The 27750-nt window shown below is 40.7% G+C and overlaps 1 protein-coding gene across 2 annotated transcripts in view; it reads right to left on the bottom strand.

The window, feature by feature from the left end:
- The window catches only part of DIAPH2 (diaphanous related formin 2), an 824584-nt gene that overhangs the window by 137509 nt on the left and 659325 nt on the right, over positions 1-27750 (bottom strand). For both annotated transcript variants that reach the window (XM_075260108.1, XM_075260109.1), the window contains one exon: positions 21185-21320. In XM_075260108.1, coding sequence (XP_075116209.1) covers positions 21185-21320 — 136 coding nt within the window. The remainder of the gene's footprint in view (positions 1-21184; positions 21321-27750) is intronic.

Raw genomic sequence — 27750 nt, 5'->3', positions numbered from 1 at the left:
TGACTTACTGAAGCACAAAATTGGTTTTGTAACCTCAGTGAGCTTTGACCTTCATAACCAGATGTATCCAATCATAAGAAAAGGTATTTAAGGTGGCCAATTGCAAGTTGTTCTCCTATTTGAATCTCCTCTGAAGAGTGGCATCATGGGCTACTCAAAACAACTCTCAAATGATCTGAAAACAAAGATTGTTCAACATAGTTGTTCAGGGGAAGCATATAGAGATGAGCGAACACTAAAATGTTCGAGGTTCGAAATTCGATTCGAACAGCCGCTCACTGTTCGAGTGTTCGAATGGGTTTCGAACCCCATTATAGTCTATGGGGAACATAAACTCGTTAAGGGGGAAACCCAAATTCGTGTCTGGAGGGTCACCAAGTCCACTATGACACCCCAGGAAATGATACCAACACCCTGGAATGACACTGGGACAGCAGCGGAAGCATGTCTGGGGGCATAAAAGTCACTTTATTTCATGGAAATCCCTGTCAGTTTGCGATTTTCGCAAGCTAACTTTTCCCCATAGAAATGCATTGGCCAGTGCTGATTGGCCAGAGTACGGAACTCGACCAATCAGCGCTGGCTCTGCTGGAGGAGGCGGAGTCTAAGATAGCTCCACACCAGTCTCCATTCAGGTCCGACCTTAGACTCCGCCTCCTCCGGCAGAGCCAGCGCTGATTGGCCGAAGGCTGGCCAATGCATTCCTATGCGAATGCAGACTTAGCAGTGCTGAGTCAGTTTTGCTCAACTACACATCTGATGCACACTCGGCACTGCTACATCAGATGTAGCAATCTGATGTAGCAGAGCCGAGGGTGCACTAGAACCCCTGTGCAAACTCAGTTCACGCTAATAGAATGCATTGGCCAGCGCTGATTGGCCAATGCATTCTATTAGCCCGATGAAGTAGAGCTGAATGTGTGTGCTAAGCACACACATTCAGCACTGCTTCATCAAGCCAATACAATGCATTAGCCAGTGCTGATTGGCCAGAGTACGGAATTCGGCCAATCAGCGCTGGCTCTGCTGGAGGAGGCGGAGTCTAAGATCGCTCCACACCAGTCTCCATTCAGGTCCGACCTTAGACTCCGCCTCCTCCGGCAGAGCCAGCGCTGATTGGCCGAAGGCTGGCCAATGCATTCCTATGCGAATGCAGACTTAGCAGTGCTGAGTCAGTTTTGCTCAACTACACATCTGATGCACACTCGGCACTGCTACATCAGATGTAGCAATCTGATGTAGCAGAGCCGAGGGTGCACTAGAACCCCTGTGCAAACTCAGTTCACGCTAATAGAATGCATTGGCCAGCGCTGATTGGCCAATGCATTCTATTAGCCCGATGAAGTAGAGCTGAATGTGTGTGCTAAGCACACACATTCAGCACTGCTTCATCAAGCCAATACAATGCATTAGCCAGTGCTGATTGGCCAGAGTACGGAATTCGGCCAATCAGCGCTGGCCAATGCATTCTATTAGCCCGATGAAGTAGAGCTGAATGTGTGTGCTAAGCACACACATTCAGCACTGCTTCATCAAGCCAATACAATGCATTAGCCAGTGCTGATTGGCCAGAGTACGGAATTCGGCCAATCAGCGCTGGCTCTGCCGGAGGAGGCGGAGTCTAAGGTCGGACCTGAATGGAGACTGGTGTGGAGCGATCTTAGACTCCGCCTCCTCCAGCAGAGCCAGCGCTGATTGGTCGAGTTCCGTACTCTGGCCAATCAGCGCTGGCCAATGCATTCTATTAGCCCGATGAAGTAGAGCTGAATGTGTGTGCTTAGCACACACATTCAGCTCTACTTCATCAGGCTAATAGAATACATTGGCCAATCAGCGCTGGCCAATGCATTCTATTAGCTTGATGAAGCAGAGTGTGCACAAGGGTTCAAGCGCACCCTCGGCTCTGATGTAGCAGAGCTGAGGGTGCACAAGGGTTCAAGTGCACCCTCGGCTCTCCTACATCAGAGCCGAGGGTGCGCTTGAACCCTTGTGCAGCCTCGGCTCTGCTACATCAGAGCCGAGGGTGCGCTTGAACCCTTGTGCACACTCTGCTTCATCAAGCTAATAGAATGCATTGGCCAGCACTGATTGGCCAGAGTACGGAATTCGGCCAATCAGCGCTGGCCAATGCATCCCTATGGGAAAAAGTTTATCTCACAAAAATCACAATTACACACCCGATAGAGCCCCAAAAAGTTATTTTTAATAACATTCCCCCCTAAATAAAGGTTATCCCTAGCTATCCCTGCCTGTACAGCTATCCCTGTCTCATAGTCACAAAGTTCACATTCTCATATGACCCGGATTTGAAATCCACTATTCGTCTAAAATGGAGGTCACCTGATTTCGGCAGCCAATGACTTTTTCCAATTTTTTTCAATGCCCCCAGTGTCGTAGTTCCTGTCCCACCTCCCCTGCGCTGTTATTGGTGCAAAAAAGGCACCAGGGAAGGTGGGAGGGGAATCGAATTTTGCCGCACTTTACCACGTGGTGTTCGATTCGATTCGAACATGGCGAACACCCTGATATCCGATCGAACATGTGTTCGATAGAACACTGTTCGCTCATCTCTAGAAGCATACAAAAAGTTGTCTCAGAGATTTAACCTGTCAGTTTCCACTGTGAGGAATATAGTAAGGAAATGGAAGACCACAGGGACAGTTCTTGTTAAGCCCAGAAGTGGCAGGCCAAGAAAAATATCAGAAAGGCAGAGAAGAAGAATGGTGAGAACAGTCAAGGACAATCCACAGACCACCTCCAAAGAGCTGCAGCATCATCTTGCTGCAGATGGTGTCACTGTGCATCGGTCAACTATACAGCGCACTTTGCACAAATAGAAGCTGTATGGGAGAGTGATGAGAAAGAAGCCGTTTCTGCACGTACGCCACAAATAGAGTTGCCTGAGGTATGAAAAAGCACATTTGGACAAGGCAGCTTCATTTTGGAAACAAAAATTGAGTTGTTTGGTTATAAAAAAAGGCGTTATGCATGGCGTCCAAAAAGAAACAGCATTCCAAGAAAAACACATGCTACCCACTGTAAAATTTGGTGGAGGTTCCATCATGCTTTGGGGCTGTGTGGCCAATGCCGGCACTGGGAATCTTGTTAAAGTTGAGGGTCGCATGGATTCCACTCAGTATCAGCAGATTCTTGAGAATAATGTTCAAGAATCAGTGACGAAGTTGAAGTTACGCAGGGGATGGATATTTCAGCAAGACAATGATCCAAAACACCGCTCCAAATCCTCAGGCATTCATGCAGAGGAACAATTACAATGTTCTGGAATGGCCATCCCAGTCCCCAGACCTGAATATCATTGAACATCTGTGGGATGATTTGAAGCGGGCTGTCCATGCTCGGCGACCATCTAACTTAACTGAACTTGAATTGTTTGTCCAAAATACCTTTATCCAGGATCCAGGAACTGATTAAAAGCTACAGGAAGCGACTAGAGGCTGTTATCTTTGCAAAAGGAGGATCTACTAAATATTAATGTCACTTTTCTGTTGAGGTGCCCATACTTTTGCACCGGTCAAATTTTGGTTTAATGCATATTGCACATTTTCTGTTAGTACAATAAACCTCATTTCAATCCTGAAATATTACTGTGTTCATCAGTTATTAGATATATCAAACTGAAATGGCTGTTGCAAATACCAAAATATTTAGAACTAAAAATGATTAAGATTAATAGGGGTGCCCAAACTTTTTCATAGGACTGTAGTAGTTATATTCTTGTACATAGGAGCAGTATTATAGTAGTTATATTCTTGTACATAGGAGCAGTATTATAGTAGTTATATTCTTGTACATAGGAGCAGTATTATAGTAGTTATATTCTTGTACTTAGAGATAATTGTAGTCATTATATTCTTGGTTGTACAGCACATTATTATAGTAGCTATATTATATTACATGGAGGACAGTATTATAGAACATACTATATTGGTATGTATAATTGTATGAATCATATGTTTAGCATTGTGGTTTCCTTCTATGCTCTATCCTGAGGCCTAATGCGATAACATTCATAAAGTATTTTGCAAAAGTTTTTTTTTTTTTTTTCCCCGAACTTTATCAGTACTATATTTCAGGTGTGAATGGAATTCCTTGTTACTTATTTAGCCGGAATGTTTTGGAGACACTTATTTAGTAAATGATGTGACCTTGCGGAGCATTTATTGAATTTTTCATGAACTTTTTACATGAATTTTGTAACTCCGCCGCGCATAGAATTGCAGAAAGGAAATAATTTCACACAACGTATGACTCACTTTAAAATGTTTCTAGGACACAAATCAGTTTTCATGAAACAGTGTGAAGGTAGGTGATACATTTTGTATAACAGCCTATAGAGCACATCGTGAGGAATAACATATACGCCATGAATACATTTGTTGCTGAATTTCAGCTTATCAAAAATGAATACATCTCCTATGGTTCTTGTCTGACAATTACATCCCACCCCAGCTGTCAACAGTAGGAGATCAGATCATGTCATAAGATGTCTCTCTCTAGTAATTTAAGCATTTTCCAGGGGAGAGCTGGTTTGGTATAGAATTCCCTGCAGCTCTGGATGCTGGCATGGAAAGTTGTGCTAAGAAATATAACAATTTCTGCCCCTCTAGATCACAGCGTTGTTGAAATGAACATTAAGACTCCTGTAAAGAAGCTGAAAGAGAATGGAGCTCTCACGCGGTCAAGATGTTTATCGTCAAAGGTATGGGGCAAGATATGACAAGCCATCATCCCACGTCACACACCGCACAACCGTAAATGTCATTGTTTTATCTAAATGGACCGAAAGTAACAAAAATGTTACAAAATAATTTTATGAGAATGATTGTTTGTTATTATTTTAGGAATATTTTTGTTGGGCGAAAAAATATTTCCTAGCGATCTTCACCAATTACGATGAAGCCTGGTACAAATGAAAGGGGATTGATGGATACAGGGGCTATTATTGATGGTTTACAAGACTGACGGGTACCAAAGGGTTTGGCCTTCTGTTCAGTTTAGTTATCTATGTGATAGATTGATAGACAGAGATAGATAGATAGATAGATAGATAGATAGATGGGAGGATAGATAGATAGATAAAGATAGGAGATAGATAGGAGATAGATAGATAGATAGATAGATAGATAGATAGATAGATAGATAAGCAGATAGATAGGAGATAGATAGATAGATAGATAGATAGATAGATAGATAGATAGATAGATAGATAGATAGATAGATAGATATTAGAGATAGATAGATAGATAGATAGATAGATAGATAGATAGATAGAGCGAGCCAGTTAGTCGGATACCATATGATGCCCTGTACAGGGATGAGTCTTTTTGACGTCAATCACATTGCTGTGTGTATAATTTTGTGTATGCAGCGTCGCAGTGTGATAAGGAGCAGCCAGGCAGAGAGATTCACAGCAACCCTAAAAACTGAGAACAGATGAAAATATATCCAAACAGTAGCTCCAACATGAAACAGACGAATATCTGCAGCCCAGCAAGATCCTCCCAGATTCTTCGACCATATCTTAGAATGGTGTTGTGGATAATGAAGAAGATTTGCACCTTGTTGGATACGGGTGATTTATCAAATAGAACCCCTGAAATGCCGTAGATCCTACTGTAGAGATAATCTTATTAATGCTGTCCCTATCCTTGATCCCATAGATGTTATCTTATAACATTGGGGGAAGCTTGGCATGGATTATTTTACTATTTAGACCTACCAAAGATTGGGCATTAAAGCCCTAGACCAGTGTCTCTCAACCTGCTGTAGGCAGTATGCCCAGTAGTCCCTGGAGGTACATGCAATGTGTAAGAACCACTGGTCTATATTACATGCTGCACTTCATACAAGCCCCCCATGTCTAGGATGTGCAGGTACAATCTTTACTCTGACTCCCACTTCCTGTATGGAAGCTGAACGCTGACATCACAGCAGACCGCGGGGCAGAGTGATAAGTGATAATACAGGTTACCATTCATTCCCGGGCGCCAGTACCTGCAATGAGTACCAGTACTGATGGAAGCGCTCACTGGCCATGTTTTGGCATCTGTCCTGGGCAGGGGTGGCCTGCATGCAGCATGTAATATAGACATCACTGGATAAGAGGGCACTCTGTGGCCATTATGTGAGGGCACAGGGGTAGTCATTACATACCTGTTTTATAGTTACGTGTAGGAGACATCCACTTGGTTGGAACTTTTCTCATGAGGGGGTACTTTGCTGCCTTAGCCTACTGAAGATTTTAGGAGTCTGCCATCACCCTCTCACACACAAACCCATCCCACATGTGATCATACATACTTAGAGCGCTCCATATGTTTTCATTGGGAGTTACCATCTGTTTATGATTTTTTTTTTTTATCTTTCAAAAATTGCAGGTTTTTGTCCCTTCTATAGGACATGCAAACACATCCTTACTATTCTACTAAGTCACTTATGAAGGTGTTATTGCCAAAACAAACACCCTTTCACTCAAGGACACGCATTCTGAAATTTCCCCAATGTGGGACTATTAAAGGATTATTTTATCTTATCTTATCTTCTTGGACTCTATCATTTTCTTGAGCAAGATGCTTCCAATACTATCTATTTGTCACTGACTACAGCTATCCTACTGCCTGTATTTGGTTTCCATTTTCCTTTTACAGATGGCCCTTGTATAAAGTCAAGGTGCTCACACCTGGTCCACTAGGGGGCGGTAGACTTGTAAGCTTGGATAATCTGGGTGGGGTTGAGGTCTGCAGTGGACAGGTCCAAAGGGGATCCCATGTGGCAAGGTTCTTTGGTGTGTTGATGAGAATGAACAAGGATGCGCTGCCTGGCTGTGGAGTTCACCAGAGTTAGGACAAATTCCCGAAAACAGAACAGGAGAAGTGGGGAACTGCCTTAGCAGACAAGCCAGACGAGACGTGATGGCTAAAGGAGCACCAACAGCGAGAAGGCATAGCTAACGCCACATGAGACTTGTTCAGCTGGAGGCAAGCTGTGTTTCAGGTGAGGAGAGGGAGACTCCCCTTATACAGGCCAAGCAGCTGAAGACTAAGGAGTCAAGGCTGGAATATTCAGCAGTGTTATTTCTGTGACGTGTTCTTCACTTACATGAGAGGAGGTAAGTAAAACTTGGTCACACTTGTATTTGGTGATTGTTCTTCTGTTCTAACCTGAAAGTTACACTTGGTTACTGACTACAGGATAGCTGCCTTTAGTAGGTGGCGCTACTGAGACAGGCTTCTTTCATTTAGGAGGGAGATAATCTTCCTATCTTTTTCTAGACAGCATTGCCTAGTTCGTAGCATTCCCTACGTCATCCAGTAGAACCAGAACCCCCTGAGCCATACAGACGATTCTTATACTTTGCACATACTGTACTTTGTATAACTCACTGCGTTGCTGTTCTTGGCCCCGCAGCAGCTATTACATGGGCCGACTCTTTTATGTAGTGTTTTTTTGTTATTTATGCCAGTCTTGTGCTCTCACTTTACTGTCCCACATTGCAGCAGGAAGCCGCAGCAGACAGTTTAGTAGAGACATTTCACTACACGGGGATCCAATCAGAGCGCGCACCTGGCAAACATGGCAAAAGCTTTCTGAGCATTTAATTAAGAAGACAGGAAGAGAACTTAATCACTTTATTAGTTTTGATGAAATTCATCGACATTAATTGCCGGTGAGAATTTCAGCAGCGTCCTGAGTTTTGCATTCCAGGTGCTGAGCTTACATAAAACATATATAAAGTGAGGAGAAACAAAGCTCAAAGCATTGACTGCAGGACTCCTAAAATGTCCCCATATACATGTATATCTCATGGGTCTAACAAGCAATGGGGCCAAAGGGAAACGTCATCACAATATTCCATGAAAAATGTCATTTTGGTATCTAATTGGATGTGCACTATTAGTCTACAGCTAAGGGGAAATACATTGATTGCGTCTCACTCACTATTCTGCTGGTGCAGTCACTGTTTACATACATTACTTATCCTGTACTGATCCTGAGTTACATCCTGTACTATACTCCAGAGCTGCGCTCACTATTCTACTGGTACAGTCACTGTGTACATACATTACATTACTTATCCTGAGTTACATTCTGTATTATACTCCAGAGCTGCGCTCACTATTCTACTGGTACAGTCACTGTGTACATACATTACATTACTTATCCTGTACTGACCCTGAGTTACATCCTGTATTATACTCCAGAGCTGCACTCACTATTCTACTGGTACAGTCACTGTGTACATACATTACATTACTTATCCTGTACTGACCCTGAGTTACATCCTGTATTATACTCCAGAGCTGCACTCACTATTCTACTGGTACAGTCACTGTGTACATACATTACATTACTTATCCTGTACTGATCCTGAGTTACATCCTGTATTATACTCCAGAGCTGCACTCGCCTATTCTGCTGGTGCAGTCACTGTGTACATACATTACATTACTTATCCTGTACCAATCCTGAGTTACATCCTGTATTATACTCCAGAGCTGCGCTCACTATTCTGCTGGTACAGTCACTGTGTACATACATTACATTACTTATCCTGTACTGATCCTGAGTTACATCCTGTATTATACTCCAGAGCTGCGCTCACTATTCTGCTAGTACAGTTACTGTGTACATACATTACATTACTTATCCTGTACTGATCCTGAGTTACATCCTGTATTATACTCCAGAGCTGCGCTCACTATTCTGCTGATACGGTCACTGTGTACATACATTACATTACTTATACTGTACTGCTCCTGAGTTACATCCTGTATTATACTCCAGAGCTGCGCTCACTATTCTGCTGGTACAGTCACTGTGTACATACATTACATTACTTATCCTGTACTGATCCTGAGTTACATCCTGTATTATACTCCAGAGCTGCACTCACTATTCTGCTGGTGCAGTCACTGTGTACATACATTACATTACTTATCCTGGACTGATCCTGAGTTACATCCTGTATTATACTCCAGAGCTGCACTCACTATTCTGCTGATACGGTCACTGTGTACATACATTACATTACTTATACTGTACTGATCCTGAGTTACATCCTGTATTATGCTCCAGAGCTGCGCTCACTATTCTGCTGATACGGTCACTGTGTACATACATTACATTACTTATACTGTACTGCTCCTGAGTTACATCCTGTATTATACTCCAGAGCTGCGCTCACTATTCTGCTGGTGCAGTCACTGTGTACATACATTACATTACTTATCCTGTACTGATCCTGAGTTACATCCTGTATTATACTCCAGAGCTGCGCTCACTATTCTGCTGGTGCAGTCACTGTGTACATACATTACATTACTTATCCTGTACTGATCCTGAGTTACATCCTGTATTATACTCCAGAGCTGTGCTCACTATTCTGCTGGTGCAGTCACTGTGTATATACATTACATTACTTATCCTGTACTGATCTTGAGTCACTGGATCTGCTTGCTTTGAAGATTTGCGTTCTACATCTTGGAAATCTAGTTAAATTGAAACTTTATTACAATTGCATCTTTCTAATGTCCAGGCTTCATTCTAGGGATTAATCTTCATTTACATAAAGCCGGACACAATGTAACAATCTACAGATGCAGTAGGTATACAGGTGATAAGTAGGTCGATAGAGAGATAGACATAAAGGAATGATCGCTCTTTATCTGTCACATCGTCTATGGATATTATTTATTGCTTCTGCGATCGTAAATAGATCAGACATATGATTAATAAGAGACAGGTGATTTACAAAAAGAAACTTCAGAGCTGGAGGGGGGTGTGGAATGGAAACGGAGACTCGCGATAGTTATCAAATGCTCCCCATAACCGTCATTTCCATTATCTTCATGCGTGTTCTGGGAGATCAGTAATACTCCTTCAAAACAATTAATTTTGTACTAATTGTGAGTGCGGCGGCTTATTCTGCGCATTATCCCCGTACTGCTGGTAAAAGGTGATTTTAATTGCCAGGATAATCATATATAATGAAGTGAAAAATGGCTCCTGATTAAATAACATTTGCATTGGGATGAAGCAGTGATGGAGCTGAGCTGGCGCTGGATTGTTGTGTCACAGCCTTCAATTCTTCACTCCCAATATAAGTAAAAAACAGAAAATTGAGAACAATCTGAGGACAACAATATAGACGAGGTGATGGAGAACTAAAGTTATAGTATCCATCAAAATTGAATTGATTCAGTAGTTTTGTTAAAAGGTGCTTCATTGAGAGAACATCGGAGTCCTGCTTCCTACACCACTCATAGAGAAGCCTATGAGTCCTGCTTCCGCCACCACTCATATATAAAGCCTGTGAGTCCTGCTCCCCCCACCATTCATAGAGAAAGCCTGTGAGTCCTGCTTCCTCCACTCATAGAGAAAGCCTGTGAGTCCTGCTTCCCCCACCACTCATAGAGAGCCTGTGAGTCCTGCTCCCCCCACCACTCATAGATAAAGCCTGTGAGTCCTGCTTTCTCCACCACTCATATATAAAGCCTGTGAGTCCTGTTTCCCCCACCACTCATAGAGAAAGCCTGTGAGTCCTGCTCCCCCCACCACTCATAGATAAATCCTGTGAGTCCTGCTCCCCCCACCACTCATAGATAAAGCCTGTGAGTCCTGCTTCCCCCACCACTCATATATAAAGCCTATGAGTCCTGCTCCCCCCACCATTCATAGAGAAAGCCTGTGAGTCCTGCTTCCTCCACTCATAGAGAAAGCCTGTGAGTCCTGCTTCCCCCACCACTCATAGAGAGCCTGTGAGTCCTGCTCCCCCCACCACTCATAGATAAAGCCTGTGAGTCCTGCTTTCTCCACCACTCATATATAAAGCCTGTGAGTCCTGTTTCCCCCACCACTCATAGAGAAAGCCTGTGAGTCCTGCTCCCCCCACCACTCATAGATAAATCCTGTGAGTCCTGCTCCCCCCACCACTCATAAATAAAGCCTGTGAGTCCTGCTTCCCCCACCACTCATAGATAAAGCCTGTGAGTCCTGCTTTCTCCACCACTCATAGAGAAAGCCTGTGAGTCCTGCTCCCCCCACCACTCAGATAAAGCCTGTGAGTCCTGCCTCCACCACCACTCATAGAGAAAGCCTGTGAGTCCTGCTTCCTCCACTGATATATAAAGCCTGTGAGTCCTGCTTCCCCGGTAGTCATAGAGAAAGCCTGTGAGTCCTGCTTCCCCCTCACTCAGACATGGCCATCTAGTGCTCTCCTGGACTCATCAAGAAATCTTCTGTGACATCATCATCCTGGGCTCACTGCTGAGGTTTGTGATTTGGCTACCATCAGTCACATGGGTCATCATGATGAGTGGTGGATGTCATCAAGAAATTGTGAGTCACATCGAGGAAGCCCAAAAGATGTAATGGGAGTAGAGTATGAATGTTTTTTAATTATTAGTTTTTTCTTCACTTCCCCTTGGCATTCACCTATTATTCTCTGGGATTATTTTAGTTTGCCCAAGATGAATCTCCATTTCTTCGGTTTCATACAGAAACAAACCAACTGGAATATTCGGATGAAACATGTCTCGGTTTAAACCCTCTCCATACTGTGCTGCCTTCATATATCTGCCTTTACCGTTTACTTTTTGGGAAGAATGAGATATGAGGTGACAACATAGCACAAGAGTCTCAGATCCCTCCCCCTTGGAGTTGGCCACATTGTATTTTGATGTTTTATCTGTAAATATTTACCCCCCCCCCCAAACTTCCTGTTTGCATGTGAATAAACAAAAGAATGCATTGTTGTGTGGATACATATGTAACAGCCAGGGGGTCTCCTTCAACGCTCCATTCCAATATATTCCATCATTATTTTGTTGCCTTGCCAGTAGGATAGAAAAAAAACAATTATGTAACACAAAATGGTTCTTCGGGGTTTTGTTCCCAGCGGACAAACATCTTGCGCAAATCTAATACTGATGTGTGATAATAATGATGATCAAAAATAACACAAAATAGGGAAAAGAGAGGGAGCGAGTAAGAGTCGCCCAGGACTTCATATATCATCATGTATTACACAGTGCATATGGATATTTATCTCCCGCGCTCCAGGCTTGATGTGACAGGAGAGGAATTGCTCCGGCAAAGGGAAGAAATGGGAAAGATATTCAGTGGCTTGTTCTTAAGTGTCCAAATGAAGAGGACATTACAGAGTTATTTGTGTTCATGTCTCAAGGCGTTCCGGGAAGATTGCTGTTGTGTGACTACTGAGGACACATTCGGGGAGTCAGAAGGGACTTGGAGTAAGTATTCAATTTTCTTTCCTGGTTTCCCCACATTAGAATTCTATCATCATCTTGCCCACTGCTCCTTAAAGTTCATTTTTGTAAGATCTCTGCTTGCTTTCATTTAGAAGGAACATGGTTTACACTAAGGGGATTTAAATCTGTACCGATCATTTGAGGTATGAGTTTCTACAGGTATAATATCTGTACGGCCACATGCCCTGCATCTCTATGACCACTGGGACAAAATAATGAAGGATACTGCTTTAAAGCAAGCAGAGATCTTAAAAACAGAGAAATTAACAAGAATAGCTTTTATTTTCTGAAGGAGCGTATCTATTTATCCCATAAAAGTATGGTGGATGTCAGGACTATAAATATGGTGCCTACTTAGGAACTGAGCAGGTACCACAACTGTAGGGTCTCCGCTGTCTTACACACCAGAGACCCCATGACAGTGCCTGTGATCAATGACATCTCTGATCACAGGTTTTTATCCATGGTATAGAACAGGTCACTTTTAATTTGTTTAGTCCAAGGGGTCTCAGTGAGATGAGACAGCGGGATCATGGGAGTTATTCAACTGTTATGGCAGCTGACATCCTTCTGAAAGCTTCTAGGCCTGCCATAAGTATAACAGTATTCAGCTCTGTCCATGGCAGAGCTCAATAGTAATATAATCATTTCACAATAGACTGCAGTTCAGTAGTATGACATAATTATCACAGCTTCAAGGGGTGGTCCAAAATTTTCCTAAAATATACATATAAAAAAAACACATAACACAGGTAGCCCCACCTCTGAATATGCCTGAACTTTGAAAATATAAGACGATGTCCAGCAAAAAAAAAAAATTGAACAAAAAGTAATCAAAATGTCAAATATTCCCGTAAATGGTAAATTAAACTACACTTGGTAGGGGGTTGGGGGGTTCTAGGAGGGAATAGGGGGTTGGAGGTTCAGGGGTGGGCTCACGGGAAGTGGGAGGGGTAGCCCCAGGGGGGGTTTGTGTGTCTTGAACCGACGGGGGCCATTGTCGCGTACCACAGAGGGGGGCCGGTTAGGTGCCCAGGCAGGAGTGGCGGCGCCAGGGGCACCAAGACGAAGGATGAGAATGGGCACAGGAGTGCGTGCACAGGGGAAGAGGCCAGGGTCGCCGAGGAGGGTGGGGTCAGGGCCACGCGGGAGGTGGGTCGCGCAGGGGGTGAGGGGACTGCGGACGAAGTCCATATATATATGGAGCTGCAGAGTGAAGGGGTTAAAGAGGTTCTACAGCAGATGAAGTATATTTTGTGACAATGTGCAGCAGATGCAGTAGTTTTTTTCACAGTGGCGGACATGTGTATTGTGAGGTTTGGTAGCCGTTGCGGTAATCTGTGATATCAGAAAGTTAACATAAACTTGGCTACACTTGTACGGGCCCAAAGTGGATAAAAAAATTTATCAAGAAAAGGAAATCTCACATAAATAAGTGAATCCCCATCAATAATCCGCTAAACGCGAAAAAAAATCGCCATAATAAAATTCAAAAATGACAAAAACAAACAAACAAACAAACGTGACAGACGCCGCCGCTCCCTGACAAACATCACAATACAATAAATATGTTTTCAACAATCCCCGTCCCTTTTTTCCCCCCCGTTTTTACATTTCATAGCGACATCAAAAGGCGAAGACGCGGAGGATTGTGGGTGCGGCAGTCATAAGTGATGCAACCGCTCAAACTTCATCAGTAAATTGAAAAGATCTGAGAGGAAAATCTGGAAGACGTGTCACGGAGACGTTTCGGTGCTTGTCACTCTCGCCATTGATTCTTTCAGAAAGCAAAATAATATGATTGTACTGGTAGAACAGAGCGGGTGCGGGTGACAGAGCGGCCTGCCCAAGGGGGAACACGCATCTTATCTTCTCAAAGTGACTTCCAAATGAAATCTTCACTCGCCCATTAAAAGTGGCTTTTGTACCAGTTATTCTTAAGCCTTGAAACTTTTATCTCTGCTTTGTTGTCTCAAAACTTAGTTCGTCTGTTTGGAAGCCGTTATCTTTGACAAATAAGCAGTTCTTACAGAGACTTGACATCACTTAGACTCCCTCAAGTATAATTGAGTAACAGCTGGCTCGGAATTCATAATGAAATGCCCTTTTTTCAGCTCGCAGGCATGATTGATCGCCACTCTAAATTTTACTAGCATTCCTATAAAATCACTTTACTAATTTTTTATTGTTTTTTCATACACAGCCAAGTCGGGGGCCTAGAGAGGGTTTACCTGTGCTGAGCACGGAGACTGGCAAAGGCTGGAGACCAAAGATGACAAGAGAGCAAACCACAGAGATCTGCCAGGAGAGGATGTGACAGCATAGATTTCTATAGACCGAGCCAAGAAAAAAATAACCTTCCTCCTATTGAAAGCGCCAGATTCGTAACCATAAGGGTCAGTGTTATAAAAGTTATATTATTGCACATAGGGGGCAGTATTATAGTATTTATATTCTTGTACATAGGAGTAGTATTATAGTAGTTATATTCTTGTACATAGGAGCAGTATTATAGTAGTTATATTCTTGTACATAGGGGGCAGTATTATAGTAGTAATATTCTTGTACATAGGAGCAGTATTATAGTAGTTATATTCTTGTACATAGGAGCAGTATTATAGTAGTTATATTCTTGTACATAGGAGCAGTATTATAGTAGTTATAGTCTTGTACATAGGAGCAGTATTATAGTAGTTATATTCTTGTATATAGGAGCAGTATTATAGTAGTTATAGTCTTGTACATAGGAGTAGTATTATAGTAGTTATATTCTTGTACATAGGAGCAGTATTATAGTAGTTATAGTCTTGTACATAGGAGTAGTATTATAGTAGTTATATTCTTGTACATAGGAGCAGTATTATAGTAGTTATATTCTTGTACATAGGTGGTAGTATTATAGTAGTTATATTCTTGTACATAGGAGCAGTATTATAGTAGTTATATTCTTGTACATAGGAGCAGTATTATAGTAGTTATATTCTTGTACATAGGTGGTAGTATTATAGTAGTTATATTCTTGTACATAGGAGCAGTATTATAGTAGTTATATTCTTGTACATAGGAGTAGTATTATAGTAGTTATATTCTTGCACATAGGAGCAGTATTATAGTAGTTATATTCTTGTACATAGGAGTAGTATTATAGTAGTTATATTCTTGTACATAGGAGCAGTATTATAGTAGTTATATTCTTGTACATAGGAGTAGTATTATAGTAGTTATATTCTTGTACATAGGAGTAGTATTATAGTAGTTATATTTTTGTACATAGGGGCAGTATTATAGTAGTTATATTCTTGTACATAGGGGCAGTATTATAGTAGTTATATTCTTGTATATAGGAGGTAGTATTATAGTAGTTATATTCTTGTATATAGGAGGTAGTATTATAGTAGTTATATTCTTGTACATAGGAAAAGTATTATAGTCATTATGTTCCTGTATATAGGAGCAGTATTATTGTAGCATTAATATATACAATTCTAGTGATATTACTGGTCTAGTTTTCGAATGGCTAAGTATTAAATGTTGCATGTAGCAATTTTTGATTTTTTTTTCATTTTTTGATTATTGTTTTCTTATTCAAAGTTTTCAAAATTATAGTTTCTGAAAATGTACCAGTTTTGTCAGTCTGTAGTCTCTTGGTTTGTTCTACATCTCAGTTTTGTAAAGAGCGTTGTATTACACAAGGAAATAAACATCCATTCTGCGCTCGATTACCACAATGAGATTCTGTAATAAACTTCTTGGCAAAATTGCAACAAGATACATAATATAAAAAAAGAAAGAATGTATCAAAAACTGCAAGTGTAATTTCATAAGCAAGAGTCACCGGCAACAGCTCGGAGGAGCAGAGAAAATGCAGAACGCAGCTTATTTCTGGCCAAACTAAGTAAATATGACACGCAGGCCACAGAAGAAAAGCGCACATATTTTCTCAAGCTGTCATTTTGACAAAGTGACTTCTCACCACTGGGATATGGAAACCTAATAACATTGTTTCGTTCATTGTGTTAACCATATCCGTATAAGAAAAAAAATGCAAGTCTAATATATTCTGGTGTTACGGTGCTGGGCCAGCCGGCAGATTTGTGAATGTGCAGCCGAAAGTGAACATGACTCAAGGATGAAACACTGTTTAAGTAGAAGATTACACACACGTCAATGGCGCGGCTGCATCATATTTATTACATCTTCGACCGCTGGAATTTCAATTAACTAATAGAAAATGACCAGAGGGATTTACAGGGATTGGAAGATAAAAGAGGAACATACAGGAATTGTGATATGTATCTAATGTATCATCTATCTATCTATCTATCTATCTATCTATCTATCTATCTATCTATCTGTCTCCTATCTATCAATCTCATATCTGTCTATCTATCTCATATCTATCTCCTATCTATCTATCTATCTATCTATCTATCTATCTATCTATCTATCTATCTATTTATCTATCTATCATCTATCTATCTATCTATCTATCTATCTATCTCATATCTATCTATCTATCTATCTATCTATCTATCTATCTATCTATCTATCTGTCTCCTATCTATCAATCTCATATCTGTCTCTCTATCTCATATCTATCTCCTATCTATCTATCTATCTATCTATCTATCTATCTATCTATCTATCTATCTATATATCAATCTCATATCTATCTCTCTATCTCATATCTATCTATCTATTTATCTATCTATCTAATATCTATCTATCTATCTCCTATCTATCTATCTATCTATCTATCTCATATCTATCTATCTATCTATCTATCTATCTATCTATCTATCTATCTATCTAATATCTATCTATCTATCTACCTCCTATCTATCTATCTATCTATCTATCTATCTATCTATCTATCTATCTCCTATCTATCTATCTATCTATCTCATATCTATCTCTCTATCTCATATCTATCTATCTATCTATCTATCTATCTATCTATCTATCTATCATACAATATAACTTATAAAATACCCCATTACCACTTTTTTTTTACCCACAAGATGCTTGGCAACGCTCAATCTCCTGGTAGAACCTCAATAGAAAACCAAAACAGAAAATCCACAAGGAGTTTTCCTCCATTAGGGTAAGACCCCACATTGCGGAAACGCAGCTTTTTTGTTGTTGCAGTTTTTGTGAGCCTAAGCCAAGAATGGTTACAAAAGTAATGGAAAATATATAGGACGTTCTTATACTTCTACCTTCTGCTCAATCCCCTCCTGACTTTGGCTCAAAAAATGCAACAAAATCTGCTACACGTGGGGCCTCAGCCTTAAAGAGATTTCCATCTTTTTCAAGAGGCTGGCATATCTTTTATTCTATCTATCTATCTATCTATCTATCTATCTATCTATCTATCATAAATGTAAACATAAAAAACTATCACATGACTATATATTATTTTTGACAGGGAGATATAAACAAATATTGTCACAACTGATATTATCAAATTTTCCTGAATGGCAAATCTATAGGGTTATTGAGAATTTTAGAGCTAGGATGTATGTCACTTTATATCTCTACGCTGCGCTGACGAAGTCCAACCAGACCGGAATGGCCGTCCGTAGCTGAGAAACTGTCTTGGTATGGAACCCACATTATGCAGTAAAGGCTTCTGGGAAAGTCGGCCATGATGTTCAGGGTGCTTCCTATAGAGGGCAGCATAACAGAGGCACTGTCTCCCTATTTACATCTTTAAGGGGATATTGTCACTCCTTGGGGAGAGACCACCATATAGGTGTGTGGAGACTTATTAAGCCTTTAGCACTCCACTTCACAAGGGACCATAGGAAGAATATGCAAATCTGTCTTCCATGATGTAATTAGGAAGTCAGCTGCTGCCTCAGTGTTGCAAACCAATAGAGGGCGCTCACTGGAATGTGCAAGCCTGTCTTCCCTGATGTAGTTAGGAAGACAGAATCTCAGTGAAATAACTCAATAAGGGTTTGCTCCCTTTAGCATCATGCTCAACCTTCCAAGAGGCCTTTGTACATCTTGGGAGACAGATTTCCATACTCCTCACTTTATATCTAGACATTCTAACGTTTCCAAAGACAGATAAGAGACAACCCTGGTAAGACTAAGAATACAAATGCTGAATATTGTCGCCACAAACAACCCATGTGGGCCATTATTAATCTTCTTTAGGGTTCGGATTATTCTGAGTATTATTACTGGGTGATTTCTCCGCCACCAGCTCACAGATTTTCCTTCGACCCCAGAAAGTCTTCCATTTTTACCCAGATCCTGAGGAAATGTGTCAAGGTACGTGCACTGGTTAAAAAGAAGCCGCTGACGTCTCACACTGGGCATTGTTATATATTTTATGATTGCAAAGGATTAGCGGAGGTATTCTGCAGAATGGCAATGTTCACAGAAGGGGAACGGTAAACTGCAGCTAGCGCTAATCTCTTCTTCCATCTCATTCTTCCTTGTGCCATCTCGTCTCCGGCTTCTGCTGACAAAAATGACTGACTGCAAAAAAGCGTGCAGTCTGCAGTCTTATGCAGGGCGGCTTATGGCCTAGGTGAAATTCCGTGTTTAATAATCTTGGCTTTTATAGAAATATATTGGATTAGGAGATAGATGTGAGATGGAATTATAATTACGCATAGACCAAGGTGATTTGCTTACGTATGCGAAATGTACGGTAATGGCTTAAAAGGAAGATGGGCCCTGTGCAGCGCAGATCAGGGAATTGGCTCAAGGAAAGGGCGAATGTGTGTGTCAAGATGGCAGTAATAAAGTATTCCTTATGTGGAGGAAGTATGAATAAAATGCAAATGTAAAGGCAAACCCTGCATGTATGACTGATGTGCTCGGCACAAAGCAATGCTTCTCCCATTCATCCCCTGGCAGGTGAGACCGGGATCTTGGTTTGGATACAGAAGCAGGTTCTTAAAGGGGAGATCAAGGTCTATCACAAATGTATGGCATCTTATTTTTATAGACCTCTGATTTTTTTCAGCATTAGAATTGTTATATATCTTTTGTTTATGACAACTATGAGATCATATGGCAAGATTTACCCCCATTGATATGACTTTAATGCAATCACATGATCATTAGAGATGAGCGAGTAGTATTCGATCGAAATACTCATACTCAATCAAGTACCACTCGTTATTCGAATGGAAAAACTCGATGCAGAACCAGCATTGATTGGCCAAATGCTATACAGTTGGCCAATCAACGCTGGTTCTTCTCCTACCTTTAGATGTCTTCTCTGCGCAGCATCCCCGCGACGTCTTCCGGCTCTTCATTCACTCTGCCAGGCATCGGGCCTGGGCAGAGCCGACTGCGCATGCCCGTGCTACAAGAAAATGGCCGCTTCAACTGTAAGTGGCCATTTTCTTGTAGTGCGGACATGTGCAGTCGGCTCTGCCCAGGCCCGATGCCTAACAGAGTGAATTCATTGCCGAAAGATGACGCAGGGATGCTGCATGGAGAAGACTTCTCGGAGAATCCAGCTTGACCCTCACTCGTGAACTTGGTAAGTTCAATTTGATCGAATGTTGCCTACCCCTGAAACGAGCATTTTTCCCCCATAGAGTATAATAGGATTTAATATTCGATTCAAGTAGTCGAATATTGAGGGGTTACTCGAAACGAATATCGAGTATTTAACTACTCGCTCATCTCTAATGATCATGGCTATTTTAGTTTCACTTTTTGACATGTGCTGCATAGTAGGGTTGAGACGATCTTGAGATTTCAGGATCGATTTTAAAATTCGATTTTCGATCATTTTCCAGCCCATCCCGATTGTGAAATTTGCTTGATCGCCAATAGGGATCCAATGTTTCCTGATCCCTCAACCCTACTGCATAGTCATGTTATCACAAAAATATCATAGAAATAAAGTTTCCAAAATTCACACAACAACAAAGGAGAAAAATGCTGCCAAATGAATTAATCCAAAACCTGGCAAGTAGTTATGTCCCCGGCAGACATGTAAGTGATCACAGGTGTGGTCTAACACTGGGACTTTCCACAAAAGGGCATAAATCTGCTTTCTCGGTTTCCCTATAAGAGGCTACTTTTGGGTAGTATACTATACTGTACTCAAAGACATTTTGAGCAATTGACAAGCTTTGCGAAGGGCACATCATTGGACTGAGAGAAGCAGGATGGCTTTTTTAATGGGCCATTCTGACCCAATTTTTTGGAGATGTTGAGAGTAGACGTTACATGAAGGCCATCATACTTGGTGAATAGGGTGAGACAGCCCATATAGACCCTTAATAGGTGGGTTCTTATAGCTCAATGGGAGTTAATGAGTGAGCGCACTTGGCTTGTACCGTAACATGAAATGGCAACGCTCATTTTCGACCACCAAGCCATACAACTCCCCCTTGTTCGACTAGAGTTCTTTACTGGTAATAAATGGACCCCCTTTAAGAATTCTGCCTTCGTTACAGACGTTGGAAAACGAATTTGCACATCAGTGATAGAGTCAATATTCCATGTACGTAATGAAGTTCTCTTTGTATGTACATAGAATATATTACACATGGCCTCATTAGCATAGTAATGAAAATCGCTACTTACTTTTCTATGAAGGCAAAAGGGACAAATAATTAAGAGCAGGAAAATCGGTGACATCAACCTTCGTAAAAGGTGTAAATAAGCCTAATGTGCACATAATAAAAGTGGGCGGAGCCTCGGCGGTCCCGATGTGCCCGGGGTCAGGTATAGCATAGGCAAGATGGGACGATGAATAATTAAACTGACGACTAATGTACGAATCAGATAAAACATTACCAGCACATTGAAGGTTGGTGTACTGCGGAATCTACATAAGTTAATTAAATCGGAGCCTCGTCTTTGAAGATGTTGGGGAATGTACAGAAGATTGTTCCCTCCTCCGCTCATACCTTTATTCATATCAATCAGCAGCTTCTTCTTTTGCATTCGCTCCATCTTTTCACGCTCGGCTTTTTCCTTTGCTATCTTCGCTCTTTTCATCTTTTCCTCCATTTCTCGCCTCTTGTTATTCTCTTTGACCGCCTCCTGCAAAAAAAATAAAAAAAATCCATTATGTCTCTAATTAGTGAGAAATCCAGATTCTTTTTATTTCTAATTCCACTACAGTAAAGTGTCTTCCAGTTCTTATTGCATATTTACATTTACAAAATCTTTCTATGTTGCCTAATATCGACATGACTTTCTGTCTGAGTGACCAACGAACCATTAGATGGAGCAACACGTACTGGAATGGTCATGTGAGGGCCAACCTGTTACACAGTTTACTTTGTTTTAATGCTGCATGGGCTTGCGTGTGGCCTACTCAAACAACCAAAAACAAGATGGCGGAGGCAAAATGTGAAAACCTTGAGTACCAATACATTCCAATTAATTCTCCTATAAAAGGAAGAAAACTGTGATCCTAGCGCCTCCTGTGGGTGACTATCCTTTTCCCGGTAACATTGCCTGTAAGACTCCCTATACAAGATAGATCTCCGAATGAGATCCAGTACCCCTTATAGAATCAATGTAAAAATTCTCACATAGACTCCTCTGATCCTGTGTCATTTATATGGAGCACTGGTCTATTCATATGGAGAAGAGACCTTTAGGCTCCTTGGGTTTCAGGCCTAGGCATAATTATGAACTGTAGACTTCATAGAGAAATGGAGGTGTAGAGAAGACATTGGTTTTCTTCCGTAGACCTTGTTAGATTTCCACGAGGATGTGGAGACCACTGGTGGCCATACACCATCAATAACTCTTGACCAAATTCTGATTTGGCAAGTGGCTATTCCTTCTACCCCCTCCTCATTGCTTGGCTCAGCTAAGTGTGTGTTTTTTCAATAGGGAAATTGGATATGGAGCTTCCAGACCCTCTCAAAAGCTGTGATGGTTGACTGCTACTACCAAAATTGGCAAATTTGACCAACATCTATCTATCGACTCCTTGGAATCCAGGCTCAGGTATGTACACATTATATAGAGAGGGAAGTATAAAGAAGATATTTGCCTTTTCCTTTAAGATATTTTTGGATTTCCAAAAGAATGTGGAGAATAAAGGTGTCGAATACACTTTCAGTAGCTCTTGGGCAACCAAAATTTGCAGATTGGACCAACATCCATCTTATATGTTTGGATAGGTGTCACAATGCTGCCTAAGAAACAGCTAAAACATCAGATAGAGATGAGCGAGTAGTATTCGATCGAATACTACGGTATTCGAAATACCACTCGCTATTCGAATGGAAAAATTCGATGCAGAACCAGCGTTGATTGGCCGAATGCTATACAGTCGGCCAATCAATGCTGGTTCTTCTCCTACCTTTAGAAGTCTTCTCCTCGCTGCGTCCCCGCGGCGTCTTCTGGCTCTGAATTCACTCTTCTAGGCATCGGGCCTGAGCAGAGCCAACTGCGCATGCCCTCGCTACAAGAAAATGGTCGCTTTGACTGTAAGCGGCCATTTTCTTGTAGTGCGGGCATGCACAGTCAGCTCTGCCCAGGCCCGATGCCTAGCAGAGTGAATTCATTGCCAGATGATGACGCGGGGACGCTGTGTGGAGAAGACTTCTCGGAGAATCCAGCTTGGCCCTCACTCATGGACTTGGTAAGTTCAGTGTGATCGAATGTTGCCTACCCCTGAAACGAGCATTTTTCCCCCATAGAGTATAATAGGATTCGATATTCGATTCGAGTAGTCGCATATTGAGGGGCTACTGGAAACGAATATCGAGTATTTAACTACTCGCTCCTCTCTAATAACAGATAATACAATCCTGCTAAAAAGTTTTTTGTTTTACCCAGGTTTGAAAAGTTTTCTAATGGAAGAGTAAACCAGATAATGTGGACATTGAGAGCCAACAGATCACTCTAGAAGCCAGTCTGGTTTCTTATAGGACCCGGTAATAACAAAAACTACTACAGACATCTGAAAAAATGAAATCAGATACTCAAAGTGTCTTCTTGGTCTACTGGTCACTTGGTGCCTTGGATTTGTCCTTTCCCGTTCTCCGACAGGGAGTAATCTCACCATAACCTCCGTGAATTGCTGAACTTTTGGAAAAGCTGACGAGGCAGGCTCAGATTGAGATGCCTGGTGGCTGCCAGCGTACTTGCGCTTATTTTCCTCACAACATCCTACTTATTTTTTAGCGAGAAACACAAAACATTTGGTAGAAAGTAGGCGAGAGCGTCTATAGTTAGAAGTGCTGAGGGGTTTATGGGAAATGTTTCATGTGTAAGTTTAAGTTCACAATATGTCTTCTGCTCCCAGCTGAAGTATTGGAAAAGCAAGTTTTGACATCTGTTTGAATGTTATCAGTGTTTCAATAATGAGATTCTCAAAAAAACCTAAAATCACTGGGATGCAGAGAGACGAAACGGATTATGCAACATGCGGCTGCTCAAACCATTTGGTACATTATTGTGTGAATACTTTGCCTGTTTAGTACAAAATAACTTGGTTAAAGAAGTCGTACACATTAGAAAAACATAACTGATTTCTTCCAGGAGGTTCTTAAGGAGACGACCTTTGCAGGCCACCATTGTTAGTGTGGGGAGTCATGCTTGGTTGGGAATTATAGGAAAGAATATGTTGTTTTTGGATGGGTTCTTCTTTGGTTTGGATGAGTTATTTTGGTTTGGCTTTAATCCCAGACCAGGAATTGATTTATAGAGAACAACCTTTTAAAACTTTATTGTAGAAGAGCCATAAAGGAGACCTTGTTTGTTTTCTTTAAAAAAAAAAGCACCACACCTGACCATCCTCATTCACTTCACTGTTATTGAGCTGTATTAGTAGACACGACCCATGAATAGATGTTGCGTTATTTTTGATAGACATTAGCCATGTTCTCCTAAACCAAGACAACCTAGTGAAATAGGGAAGATTCTACAAGGTCTTTCTTAGATGCCAAAAAATTCACATGAGAAGATCCCAATGGTAATGTCTTTGGTCTTGAACCACCACTGATTTCTAGAATTGAAGGACTCAAAATTAGGGTTGAGCGATCGGGATCAGAAAAGATTGGATGGCGATCGAGTAAATTTCACGATCGTCATCGGGATTCTGATCCCTATTTTTTTTGTCGGGATCAAGGTCTTCCGTTAGTTCCCACAATGCTTGGCTACTGGCCAATCATTGTGGGAAAAGCTAACATTAGGGTTGAGTGATCAGGAAAGATTGGATTCCGATTGGCAATCCAGTAAATTTCACGATTGTGATCGGCTGGAAAATGATTGGATTTTAAAAACGATCCTGAAATCTCAAGATCGGCTCATTCCTACTCAAAATGGAAGACTGGGACTTTTTGACACTGCTCCGAGATTTATAATAATGGAATATTCTATGGATCAGACCATGACAGGAGTAGTAGAGGATGGGAACAAACATGAAAACTATAATTGTTGGAAAAGTTTTTGGTTAGATGTCTACTAAAAAAATCGGTGGTGGACAGACATGATATTTCTCCAATCACCCATTGGCAGGTCATGTATATATTGTCCAAGAAAATTCTATAACGAATTTGATTCACTAGCAGGAAGGTATAAAACCATAGCGGATATTAACACACAATACATAAGTAGAAGAGAGAACTAGAAAACCATGAGGAATTGATACAGAAAGAATTTTGGAAAATTATACAACTTTTTATTATACAAATAATAACATTGGTCTGAAAATGGACAACCCCTTTAACAGATACTTAAGATAAGACAATTGAGACCAGCACAGGTCCTTGAAAGATGAAACACAGTCTCAGTTTTTAGAGATGGCATTTTCCATTTGTTAAAGTCCTAATGAAAAAATATCTATCAATGTCTCTGTTAAAGGGTCAAGTTTTTAAAAAAGATGATTTTAGAGATTGTCAATGAAATGTCTGCCAGACAAAAATATTAGTGTTCTCTCACATCGAGGATCCCCATTGTGTGTGCGAGTCATGTTCTAGAGATGGGAAGTTTGAAGCAGGACATATTAGAAGTAATGTCCTCGATAGAATGTTCCTCCACCTAAATACAAGGTCATGAAGTTCACAAAATATATCAGTCCATGACACTTCACTTAGCTATTGCATTTATACTTCGATTAATTTTTGTTGTAAAGTTTCAGACCAAAAATAAACACAACAATATTATTTGTATAATGAAAAGTTCTACAATTTTCCAATATGCTTTGTTTCAATTCTGCATGTTGTTATAGTAGTTATATTCTTGTACATAGGAGCAGTATTATAGTAGTTATAGTCTTGTACATAGGAGCAGTATTATAGTAGTTATATTCTTGTACATAGGAGCAGTATTATAGTAGTTATATTCTTGTACATAGGAGCAGTATTATAGTAGTTATATTCTTGTACATAGGAGTAGTATTATAGTAGTTATATTCTTGTACATAGGAGCAGTATTATAGTAGTTATATTCTTGTACATTGGAGCAGTATTATAGTAGGTATATTCTTGTACATAGGAGTAGTATTATAGTAGTTATATTCTTGTACATAGGAGCAGTATTATAGTAGTTATATTCTTGTACATAGGAGCAGTATTATAGTAGTTATATTCTTGTACATAGGAGCGGTATTATAGTAGTTATATTCTTGTACATAGGAGCAGTATTATAGTAGTTATATTCTTGTACATAGGAGGTAGTATTATAGTAGTTATATTCTTGTACATAGGAGCAGTATTATAGTAGTTATATTCTTGTATATAGGAGTAGTATTATAGTAGTTATATTCTTGTACATAGGAGCAGTATTATAGTAGTTATATTCTTGTACATAGGAGCAGTATTATAATAATCATATGCTTGTACATAGGAGCAGTATTATCCTATTAATATTATAAATGTGAAAGTTTGTGAGTTTGGATGTTTGTGGGTTTGTGTGTTTGGATGTTTGGATGTTTGGATGTTTGGATGTTTGGATGTTTGGATGTTTGGATGTTTGTTCCTCAATCACGCAAAACCCGCTCCACCGATTTGGCTGAAATTTTCCACAAACATAGTCACTACACTCGATTGCGCAATAGGCTACTGTTCGTCACAACAGCGTACATACGTTTGTGCCAGGACCCCCATAAAACCCAAACTCACACCACCATCTCTGCAATCTCACACACTTTGGACCATAGCAAGCCACAAAATTCATATTGCCCTCTACAGCCTCGCCCCTAACCCCACACAATCTCATATACATATACTTTACCACTTTGCCCCTCCCCTTAACGATACTCCAGGAGGCTCTCTTTAACGCTCCGGAGCAGCCATGTTTGCCGACCCCCACCGCTCTGACAATCCGCGACACCGCCCACCCATGTCAATACCCCTAGGAAGTCTAATAAATGCAAAAAAAAGTTTAAAAAAAGTAAAAAAAAAATATAAAAACAAATAAAAAGGATTAATAATTCAAATCACCCCCCTTTCCCTAGAACACATATAAAAGTAGTTAAAAACTGTGAAACACATACATGTTAGGTATCCCCGCGTCCGAAATCGCCCGCTCTACAAAGCTATACAAATATTTTTCCTGTTCGGTAAACGCCATAGCGGGAAAAATGGTCAAAAGTGCCAAACCGCTGTTTTTTTAACTCTTTTGATTCTGATAAAAATTTGAATAAAAAGTGATCAAAGCAATAACATTTCCTGAAAATGGTAGAACTAAAAAGTACACCCAACCCCGCAAAAAAAGACGCCCTATACACCCCTGTACACGGACGTATAAAAAAATTACGGCTGTCGGAATATGACGACTTTTCAAAAAAAAATTTTTGAACACAGTTTTGGATTTTTTTTAAGGGGTCAAAATGTAAATAAAACCATATAAATTTGGTATCCCCGGAATCCTAACGAAACACAGAATACAGGGGACATGTCATTTTGGTTGCACAGTGAACGCCGTAAAACCAAAGCCCCTAAGAAAGTCACAGAAATGCTTTTTTTTTGTCAAATCCTCCCCATTCAGAATTTTTTCCCTGCTTCCCAGTACATTATATAGAATAAATAATGGCGGCATCATGAAGAAAAATTTGTCCCAAGAAAAATTAAGACCTCATATGACTCTGGGAGCGGAGAAATAAAAAAGTTATGGGGTTTAGAAGGAGTGGAGTCAAAAATGAAAAACCAAAATCAAAAAATGCCATCGACGGGAAGGGGTTAACTTCAAATACCTCTGTCCCAAAGTCACTATGTAAAGTTTCTCACAACACCGTATATATAGCAGCTCAAATACAAATTAACTTCAACACAAAAGTCTCACGTATTCTCTGAATTCCAGCAAAAACAAGATACAAAGTTACATTTCATATCCCATACCTTATACACACTACGAAAACCTTACCCGCGCCTGTATATACCCACTGCTACAATCACCGCAGACGAAGTCGCGGGTACCAGCTAGTAGTAGTTATATTCTTATACATAGGAGTAGTATTATAGCAGTTATATTCTTATACATAGGAGCAGTATTATAGTAGTTATAT

This window comes from Leptodactylus fuscus, chromosome 11, assembly GCF_031893055.1.
Source record: "Leptodactylus fuscus isolate aLepFus1 chromosome 11, aLepFus1.hap2, whole genome shotgun sequence".
Taxonomy (NCBI): domain Eukaryota; kingdom Metazoa; phylum Chordata; class Amphibia; order Anura; family Leptodactylidae; genus Leptodactylus; species Leptodactylus fuscus.
Note: the sequence above shows the minus strand (reverse complement) of the source record. Positions and strands in the feature narration are given on the sequence as shown.